The sequence below is a fragment of the Mizuhopecten yessoensis genome, unplaced genomic scaffold, assembly GCF_002113885.1.
Source record: "Mizuhopecten yessoensis strain PY_sf001 unplaced genomic scaffold, ASM211388v2 scaffold1579, whole genome shotgun sequence".
In the NCBI taxonomy this organism is placed as follows: domain Eukaryota; kingdom Metazoa; phylum Mollusca; class Bivalvia; order Pectinida; family Pectinidae; genus Mizuhopecten; species Mizuhopecten yessoensis.
In genome coordinates this window covers 173,914-185,307 of record NW_018404117.1, presented here as the reverse complement: position 1 = coordinate 185,307, position 11,394 = coordinate 173,914, and the positions used below count along the sequence as shown (strand labels likewise).

Sequence of the window (11,394 nt, the reverse complement as noted above, 5' to 3'; positions counted from 1 at the left end):
GATTTGTTCTTGAGAACTAAAAGGAATGGATTCATAAGATTTGGCTGGTAGCTTTTTGGAATAGAGCTAACCAATTTGAGAAGGAAAATGACATTGACCTACTTACAAGATCACAGGGAAAAATATGTCAGCAACTTCTGAAGAAGAATCAAAAAGCATAGAATCTTATAATAATATTTTGCTGGTAGTTTCAACAGATGGAGCCAACAAAGTTTGCGAGGGAAATATTTTTAATGCAATATAATATTTAATGAGAATATTTTGCTATGACTGCTTAAATATTCAGGTGAGCGATACAGGCCCTCTTGGGGCTCCTGTATTATAATATAAGAGTCAGACACTAATTGCTGGTGATTGGTAATGTTATGACCAAGGCTATATTTTTAGCTCACCTTGCCTGAAGAACTAAGTGAGCTTATACCATTTCTGTCATCTGTCAAGCATCAACATTTTACTTTAAATGCCTTATAATCTTAATAACCAACAGGCCTAGGGTGATGATATTTGGCAAGTAGCATGATGGGATAAAGGGCTACCAATTGTGTTCAATTTAAGGACCTTGACCCACTTTCCAGGTCACAGGGGTCAAAATTGTTAAAATCTTAAAGGAGATTTTCTTCTCATTAACCAAAAAACCAAGGTTGATGATATTTGGCCAGTAGCATGCTTGAATAAAAGGCTGCCTATTTGGTACAAATACAATATCTTGACCTAATTACTACAAGGTTACAGGGGTTAATTGAATTGAAATTTAAAAATGATTTCTACACATTATCTGGCCAGTAGCATGCTGGAACAAAGGGCTACCAAGTTTGTTCAAATGAAGGACCTTGACCCACTTTTAATGTCACAGGGGTCAAATGTATTCAGATCTTAAAATAAACTTCTCAATAACCATTAGGCCTAGTGTGATGATATTTGACCAGTAGCATGATGGGATAATGGGCTACCAGGTCTGTTCATGGCCATGACCTGGTTCTAAGATCGCATGGGTCAGAAGTGCAAACACTTTTTAACAAGTTCATCTGCGTAACCAAGATTCATATATAATGTAATGATATATGGGCCTGTAGTTTAATTTAGTCCATGAAATTATATTTTAACTTTTCTGGTCCATTTTTAAAGTTACTATTGTGAGATTTATACCAAGTGAGCTATACACACTGCAGCACGGCTAGTTACTCGTACTCGAGAGAGCACATCATACCTGCGCTTTATTCGTTGCACTGGTTACCTGTACGATACAGGTCGCAGTACAAAATTCTGGTATACACATACAAGGTACTGAATGGAACAGCTGCTCAGTACCTACAGGAACTTGTTACCCTGTATCAGCCGTCAAGATCACTTCGGTCGGAGTCAGAATCTTTGTTGTGTGTCCCAAAATCTCTTACTGTGACTTACGGAAACAGATGCTTTGGGAGGGTTTCGGCTACATTGTGGAATAGCTTACCATCTGCTATTAGGAAGTCAAATACCCTAGCCAAGTTCAAGAGGGACATAAAAACTCACCTCTTCACGTCTGCATTTTAGAATCTTTGCAAAGACGTCATGTAAATACCACCCTTTTATTTCTTCAATTATGTGCACATTGCTTGTTAAATGTATGAAAGGGATTGCAAGCCTTTGTTGTTTGTTTTCACAATTATAACCATTACTTAATTATCCATATGTTGTAAACCGCCTTAGAGTAATATTACAAATTATATAGGGGGCTATATAAATGCTGTATATTATTATTATTATTACATGTCCATTGAACCTCTTGCTCCCCTATGTTTTATTTTTTAACTTCCTTATTCCTTATTGTATACAGAGTGAAAAAAGTAAGGAAACTTTCCATGACTTGCCAAATGACCATTTGTTTATCAGTGACTTTTTACCTGTGAACTAATGGGTAAATTCCCCTATACAAAAGATCTAACTAGATAAAGTGTTTTACAGAACCTCACCTGTATGTCAGATATCACAGCCGAATACGCAGTAGTAAAGACTTTCCAACTGACCTGCTGGCCAGCCAAGGAAAAGACTCCCCATAGTTCCAAGTCCATGATCTACCTGATGGGCTGTGTGGAGGAATGGCAACAACGTACAAACCCCCTAAATCCTGTTTGTATAATGTCAAAGTAAGTATATATACCCCTAAATCCTGTTTGTATAATGTCAAAGTAAGTATACCCCTAAATCCTGTTTGTATAATGTCAAAGTAAGCATACCCCTAAATCCTGTTTGTATAATGTCAAAGTAAGTATATATTCCCCTAAATCCTGTTTGTATAATGTCAAAGTAAGTATATATTCCCCTAAATCCTGTTTGTATAATGTCAAAGTAAGTATATATTCCCCTAAATCCTGTTTGTATAATGTCAAAGTAAGTATATATTCCCCTAAATCCTGTTTGTATAATGTCAAAGTAAGTATATATTCCCCTAAATCCTGTTTGTATAATGTCAAAGTAAGTATCTATACCCCTAAATCCTGTTTGTATAATGTCAAAGTAAGCATACCCCTAAATCCTGTTTGTATAATGTCAAAGTAAGCATACCCCTAAATCCTGTTTGTATAATGTCAAAGTAAGTATATATTCCCCTAAATCCTGTTTGTATAATGTCAAAGTAAGCATACCCCTAAATCCTGTTTGTATAATGTCAAAGGGAGTATATCCCTAAATCCTGTTTGTATGATGTCTAAGTAAGTATATATATACCCCTAAATCCTGTTTGTATAATGTCAAAGTAAGTATATATATCCCTAAATCCTGTTTGTATAATGTCAAATATAGTATATATACCCCTAAATCCTGTTTGTATAATGTCAAATATAGTATATATACCATATTATGTCAAAGTGTGTACCTTGAAAACATTTGTATGTCTAACTGTTTCAATCATTGTACCTGTCAACTATGATGCCTTGAGCTGAAGTTCATCAAGGTCTGGGGATCATAAAAGGATTAAATTGTCAAATATGTTTGAGTTTGGAATGTGATTTTGCATCAATCGAACATATTGGAAATATTAACAACTTCACCTAGTTTAAACCTCATGATTTCATCAGCTTTTGAAATTGTGATTTTGTGATTTTGAAATTTAGACTGTTTCATGACTGTCAGGAAAATAAGTGAGAAAATCTATTTCTCATAAGAACCAAAGAACGTCGACGAGTATGAATTCATCTTTATCTGAACAAGAGTTGTTTTGACATTTTCAGTCGTATATATATATACATGGAATTGAATGACTGCAGAGGTATCTTCTTTACATTATGAATAATACATGAAAAGCGATTGATTTAAAACGGCTAACTTCTGACTCACTGGAAATCACTGGTATAATGTATTCCCTGCTTTTGTGGATTTGAAGCAGCATTGGTCGATATATTTTGTATTCTTCCTCTGTTTCTGAACCTTTCAAATTACAATATGCACAAAACTTCTACTGGAAGAATTTAAAACAAAACAAAAACATTGGTTAGATATCACTAGATTATCCTGTGATTAAATACAATGTATTTGTTAACACTGAACTCTGTGTAGTAGCGTTTAGATAGAAAGTGCATTGCTTCACCCCAGATGATGTCTAACAGCTAGATAAATATAAACACAATAAACCAAGAACCTAGTATACCGGTAAACTGGTACTATTTATGGAATGTATTTGTGAAACCCCATATTCTGTCATTTCGTATTGCAGAGTTATCTGCTCTTGATAGCAGGTATTGATTGTTACGTCATTTGTTTGTGAGGGTAACGTCATCATTTTTGGAGAAAAAGACGTATTTTTCTCACACAAACTAATGAAGTAACATTCAATACCTGCTCACAAGAGCAGATAACTCTGCAATACGAAAAGACGGAAAAGCAGACTAAGCTGGTTATTTCTACTGGACTAACTTTTTCGATTTTTTTATCAAAATGAAGAAATTATAAATTTACACAGTACACAGATTTAAATTCCACGATCTTGAGATATGATATTGCCCCTGATGTCATCTTTCAAACACATATGTATATGCTCCAATTTTGCTGATGTTAGAAACACATGTAGCAAACAGTACACATGGAATATTGTTCCCTCGAATATTACTGGCTATATATACAGTTGTGGGATCGCACAACGTTACACGATGTGCGGTGTGCGCACGATGTGTGCACGGTGTGTGAACGATGTGTGCACGATGTGCGAACGATAAAAATCTGGGCGATCAAATCTTGCGCACATTTGTGTGCACGATGGACGAACGTTGTGCGATAACAATCATGGTTGGTGTAAATTGAAGAATGCCTTTACGATATATACGGTTTCGTGTTTAAACATATAAACCTTGATTTTTACGTATGTTTCTATATTCTACCTACACCTATAAACTTATCTTTATATCTATACTTTCTTAAATTTAGAAATTGTGTTTTGGGTATTTTTTAAACGACCTTAATCGACACCTGTGAAATCACAACACAGTCCCTTATACAGGTAAACATAGCCACTAGCCGTCTACATGTACCTGGACGGTAGATATATAGTTTTCCCCCGCCTGGGGCGCTTACGTATTTCGTCGGGTAGGGCCAGGAGTGTGAAAACACAGGTGAAGGGGAGCTATAGGCAAACCGAATGCAAATAACAAATACTAAACGTCCAGCTGTGTTTTCATTACGGTCATACGGTATCGCATATCAGCTCTATGTGTCAGGTACAGGCCAGGTCAAATCCCGGTAACTCATCAAATTGTTAATTACATATTCTGTTACCTTGGCGCGAAACCCATTCTTGACAGTCTAACGGTCACTGTGATGCTGTGTTACACGCATTGTACAACTGTACATAATCTTCATTACTGTGATGAGATATTACAATAATACATACAGTTTTCATTATTGCATACGAGCTTTCCGTATTTTTTTCATTCCGTAATATTGATCTACAAATTGTATCCAATCGCACAGTTGTGCGGAAAGAAGCGCACAACGGGGCGAACGATTGTTTAATCGCACAGTTGTGCGCACCATGTGTGGACGATGTGCGAACGGTGTGTGAACGATGTATGCACGGTGTGCGCACGCTATTTTTGGTGCGTTGTGTGGTCACACAACTGTAGTAACAAAATGATGTATCTGTTAACCCAGATCCCTGTGTATAGTAGAACATTATAGGGACACTGTGTTTTATACCGGCAATCTTTATAATTTATAGGGACACTGTGTTTTATACCGGCAAACTTTATAATTTATAGGGACACTGTGTTTTATACCGGCAAACTTTATAATTTATAGGGACACTGTGTTTTATACCGGCAAACTTTATAATTTATAGGGACACTGTGATTTATACCACCAAACTTTATAATTTATAGGGACACTGTGTTTTATACCGGCAATCTTTATATTTTATAGGGACACTGTGTTTTATACAGGCAATCTTTATAATTTATAGGGATGGGTACACACGTTGTGGCGTATACTGTGTCACTAATATCTGTCTCGACCAGCTGAAGGCTGAGGGTGAGGTTGATGTGTTTGGTGCTGTGCGGGTCGTCAAGAAAAATCGCCCAGACTTGGTGCCAAATGTCGTAAGTAAAATGACATTATGAGTGTATCCATTTCACTTTTTATTGGTTTTCAATGGAGAAGTGGTACGCAGGTATCAATATTTATGAATCATTCTAGATATGTCAGATACTGAAGTTTAGAATGGAGGAATATTGGATACAACTAAGGGAAATTTGACAAAATTGGGCATTTTTTCAAAGTAAAGTTTGATTGATTAAGTGCTGAATCTATTAGTACTCTTGATATTAAAATGGTGCTGGGGACACTAGTGTTTCTGAAAAACTCATTATCTCAATAAATGTCTTACCAATCGTAGTTTGTCAGTTCAAAAATTGCTTTGGTACTTTAGCTTCACTGCATATTTTGATGGTGAAATCAATTGCTCCAGATAATCAAACACTTTGCATAATCTCTCAAATAAAAAGCCATGGTTTTATTTTACAGGTAGAATATGTGTTCTGTTACTCGTTTGTGGTGACCGTGCTGGATATTATGCAAGAAGACAAACCAAAAATTGTGATAACTGGACCAGCGTCTAAAGGAGGCCAGGTGAACAGGGGCTACCATGTGGACATGTCCGGTCTCCATGGCAACCTATTCAATAATGATGAGTTCAGCAACCTTATCACCAAAACCTCACAAATTAGCTTCCATCAGGGATTTGACATCCAACCACCCTTGGACAGTAAGAATTTGGCAGCCAAAGGCCACATTACTACACAGAGGGCAGCACTCGCTCATCTCCAAATCCCAAGTATTGACAGTGTTAGCGTGTCCTCTGCAGAGTCTATTTATGAGTCTGACCAAGGCGAGTCTTTAATAATGAATAAACCTGTGGTGCCGAATTTAACCGTGGCAAACGGTGTGCGCATGGGAAGTAGATACGAGGAAAATAACAATGTGCGAGTACAAAATGGCCATGGTAACCTAACTAATAGTAGCTTCTCCGGCAACGGTCCTCTGGCTACCCCCAGTGCTTTCTATTCCACAGCATCCTCCTCGAGAAGTTCTAACTCAGAAATCTTCCGGGGGGACTTTGTGCCCACTCAAAAACCACTTCGAGAATCCAGAACCAAAAGGCCAACACTGCGTCGACAAGATGCAACCGATTCTGATGCTGTTGAAATGAAAATGCTGGAAACCAAAAATCAAACTGACGAAAGTCTTTCACTTCAAATTTCACCATTATGATTGATAACATCAAGTTTTGTACTGGGACCGGACCAGTGACCTTAAATGACCAGTGTCTTGATGTAAGACTTATTTTCTAATCGCATAAAAAAAAGTCAAAACTGTGAAGCTCTTCGTATGAATATACACAGATATACATACACAAATTTTATTCCGACTCTAGGAATTTTTACATATTCCTATGCTGTCAGTTAATTTCAGCACAATTGGCAATTCAGTTAGTGAACGAGAATGATATGAAGATCTGTCATTCACAGACACTTACATTCTCCACTGTAACTGTGGTGGTTGTTGTTATTCACAGACACTTACATTCTCCACTGTAACTGTGGTGGTTGTTGTCATTCACAGACACTTACATTCTCCACTGTAACTGTGGTGGTTGTTGTCATTCACAGACACTAACATTCTCCACTGTAACTGTGGTGGTTGTTGTCATTCACAGACACTTACATTCTCCACTGTAACTGTGGTGGTTGTTATTCCCAATAACTGGTAGTTCATGGTAACCATTGTGAGTCATTATAACATGATATTCAGTTGCCGCAGATGATGATTTATGATAACTGGTTACTCACGGTAACTGTTAGTTCATTGGTAACTGGTTACTTAAAGTAACTGGTTAACTATGGTAACTGGTTACTCGCATTGACTGATAACTCAAGGTATTTGGTTACTTACATTGACTGGTTACTCAAGGTATTTGGTTACTTACATTGACTGGTTACTCAAGGTATTTGGTTACTTACATTGACTGGTTACTCAAGCCATTTGGTTACTTACATTAACTGATTACTCAAGGTATTTGGTTACTTACATTAACTGGGTAATCATTGTAACTGTTCAGGTTCCCAGTACAGATCATGTCAATTAGAGTAGATTTTTTATCTGTATGTTTACATCAAGTAGTTTTATATTTGTGTAAAACTGTTTAATCAATTGAACATTAGGTTGAATATTGATTAAAAGGATGGTTGAAATCAACGGCGGTAGTATTTTGACAGCAACTGAACTAAATATTGAGATTAAATTTCATATGAACCATATACCACTGGATACAAATTAAATTGCTGCATTTATTATCAGATTTGTTGAATTAGTTTCAGACACATGTGTTTTTTTGTACACATATTGGGGACAAACAAATAATTGTACTACCCTAAAATCTCAATTATAGGCCATGACCTATTTTCATTTTAATAAGGAATCACAGGCTTGTTTTCAATGCCTGAGCTTTTTCAAGGCAGTCTTGTTTTCGAAGTCATTCAGACAGTAATTAAGCCGTCAATGGCTTATTTTAAAGGTTGTTTTTTTTTGCATGAAAAACATTATGTTTTACAGTTTTTTAAATGAAATTAAATTGTTTCTATTTTCTCTATCAAATTGTTGCAATAATATATCATGTGATGTTGACCTGTAAAACCTCTGTAGGCCGACAAGGAAAAAGTGCTCCTACCTGGAATCCAATGCATCTTTTTCAAGACCGGCCTGTTTTTCAAGACGGTCTATTTTTGAGGTATATTTGACAGCAAGGAATCCAAGGCTAATTCTCAATTGTGGCTCATTTTGAACTCAGGCTTATTATCGAGACTTTCGGGAATTTGTTTTTTCATTACATCATCCTTTTAAAAACAATTCCAAATTGTAATACACCTAATGGAAATATTTTATGATTTTACTGTTTATAAATTGATTAATAGGGTCAACAACTTGTGGGTCAGAATCGAGGTTCTGACACCTAATTCTGCGCCCAGATACCTACATAATGATTGATTCTTTGTCTCCCATCACTTAACCAAACTTTTAGATAGATATTGTAACAAATAGCGCTACCTGGTTGCCAGCGATTGAACCAGTCAAGTTCCGCTACATTCTTCCCTCCTTAAACAAAGTCTTCAACCTTGAAGTCACTAGAGACCCCAAACCACTTTTGGTGGGTATATTTCGCTGGGCGCTAAATGTCACAGGAATGGGAAACTGCATGGCCAGACCGGGGTTCGAACCCAGGACCCTCCAAACTTGAAACGGATGCTCTAACCCATTGGGCTTACTTGTCGGCGATCGACCCAGTCCAGTTCCGCTACAACGTAAATATTATAAAAATAGGAGGAAATTGTATAACAAGGATGTTTAAGCGTAAAGTTCATTGCACAAGGAAGAATAAAGTCAAATAGTAAATACAACAAGGAGGGTGTAACATTTAGTAACATTTATTACAAGGAGGGTGTAACATTTATTACAAGGAGGGTCTAACATTTATTACAAGGAGGGTGTACCATTTAGTAACATTTATTACAAGGAGGGTGTAACATTTATTACAAGGAGGGTGTAACATTTATCACAAGGAGGGTGTAACATTTATCACAAGGAGGGAAGCCTATAACGTGACTGTAAGTGAAACTTGACTGTACATTTTGTAATTGAGGAGGGACATTGAGAAATTGGTGGAGGTCAGGTATGTCAATTTTATAATGCCACGAAGGAAAAGCCTAATTTGTAGAGCTCACATGTAATTGTTATTATTCCTCCAAGTAATTAACGGATGTAGAGCCCATATTGTCATGTTAGTGGTGACTTATCTTGTTATTGGTAATCAGTGTGTTCAGTTACCAGACTTGCTCAAGAAGTAAAGATAATACAGACATATCATATTTCCAACATATTGTATATGTTCATTATAAAATGAATCTTGAGCACTGTGCCCCAACGAGTGATGATTGGTTTTCATAATCATCTAACTAATTATAATTGAGTTGTTTTTCAAGTTTTTAAATGACACAAGTTTAATTGGAAGTCTTTTATTTGTATTTTGAAAATCTAATTAAATTGCTGTGAGAAATGACATCAGCAATTATCAAAGGGTATTGTTTTGTGACATCATGTGTATAAATTAGTGTATATAATAATTACCACCTACATGTTAGATTTAACCAACACCATGACGATGTTTCACCAGGCACGGGAGCGAGCACATCTCAACCCAGTGTATATGAGATTGTTGTTTTTTATTAGGACTCCTGTTACTATGATTACAGATCATTCCAGTCCTCAAGAAGAACTCAACACAGACAAAATGTACCAAGTCTGGAATATTGACATGTTTGTAATGCAGACCAAACCTTTACTCTGTTTTTATTATGTTAATTTGTTGAACTATTTTCTTAACAAAAAACATGTAAATATATATATAGTGTTATGATGAATGCCTAGATGTACACAATTTTTCTATTGTTTATAGTGTTGTGATGACATTTGCATTCCGAAAAATTCCAATAAAACCGAAGAAAATCTTTCTCCCTTATGTGTCAACATTCACTGATGATATACTTGTATATATATGAAATCTTGAAAGTCTTCCTTAAATAGATTTTGTATCATGTATATTATGCTTGTTTTGTTACCTTGTAAATATAATTGTTTTTGGATTGATACATTTTTCAATACAAAGTCGGACAGTGACTCAACTTGGCTAAAGGGAGACTACCCAATTTTCTAACACTGACTTATGGATGAAGGGAGATAATTCTGTTGGTGGTTTTTAGGTCACCTGAGCTTTAGCTCAAGTGACCTATTGCTATCTGTTTTCGTCCGTCGTCGTCCGTCGTCCGTCGTCCGTCGTCCGTTAACATTTTACATTTCAAACATAAAGTCAAGTTCTGCTGGGCCGATTGAACTGAAAGTTGGTAGGAATGATCGCCTCATGGTCCTGACAAAGTGTTGTTATTTTTCGGGTCGATCAAAAATCCAATATGGCCGCCACGGCCGCCATTTTGAAAACCTATTTCAAACTTAAAGTCAAGTTCTGCTGGACCGATTGAACTGAAAGTTGGTAGGAATGATCGCCTCATGGTCCTGACAAAGTGTTGTTATTTTTCGGGTCGATCAGAAATCCAATATGGCCGCCACGGCCGCCATTTTGAAAACCTATTTCAAACTTAAAGTCAAGTTCTGCTGGACCGATTGAACTGAAAGTTGGTAGGAATGATCGCCTCATGGTCCTGACAAAGTGTTGTTATTTTTCGGGTCGATCAGAAATCCAATATGGCCGCCACGGCCGCCATTTTGAAAACCTATTTCAAACTTAAAGTCAAGTTCTGCTGGACCGATTGAACTGAAAGTTGGTAGGAATGATCGCCTCATGGTCCTGACAAAGTGTTGTTATTTTTCGGGTCAATCAGAAATACAATTTGGCTGCCATGGCCGCTATTTTGCTACTAAGTTCTAATAGGCCGATCTCACTTAAAATTGGTCTAGGAATGATCAGCTCATGGTCCTGACAAAGTTAAGTTAACATTATACTATTTTTTACTCAAATTGGTACATATTTCAACAACAAAAATAAATACTGTAGGCTCAGGTGACCGTTAAGGCCCATGGGCCTCTTGGTTTTTAACATATGTGGTTAGATCTTTCACACACATTATTTTTTGTCAATTGTACATTAAGACCATCCAAAAATCATCATCTCTTCTATTCATGCAAGATTTAATAAACATTCCTAACTGGTATGAGACATGAGGAGTAGTGGTCCCAATAAGGGGGTGGTGTTATTTGCTGCACAGGTGAAAACATTGGAGACAGATTTCACTAATACAGGAGAGAAGAACCTTCAACAGTTATAATCCATATATTTTTCTCTTGATAAAAAATTCTAGATTT

The 11,394-nt window shown here is 36.5% G+C and overlaps 1 protein-coding gene across 2 annotated transcripts in view; it reads left to right on the top strand.

Moving 5' to 3' along the window:
* Window positions 1-10,269, top strand: part of LOC110465330 (receptor-type tyrosine-protein phosphatase epsilon-like) — a 222,920-nt gene extending 212,651 nt beyond the window's left edge. For both annotated transcript variants that reach the window (XM_021521082.1, XM_021521073.1), the window contains exons 19-21: window positions 1,945-2,126; window positions 5,429-5,564; window positions 5,989-10,269. In XM_021521082.1, the coding sequence (XP_021376757.1) occupies window positions 1,945-2,126; window positions 5,429-5,564; window positions 5,989-6,735 (1,065 nt within the window). In that variant the 3' untranslated portion in view covers window positions 6,736-10,269. The remainder of the gene's footprint in view (window positions 1-1,944; window positions 2,127-5,428; window positions 5,565-5,988) is intronic.
* Window positions 10,270-11,394: the final 1,125 nt, after the last annotated feature.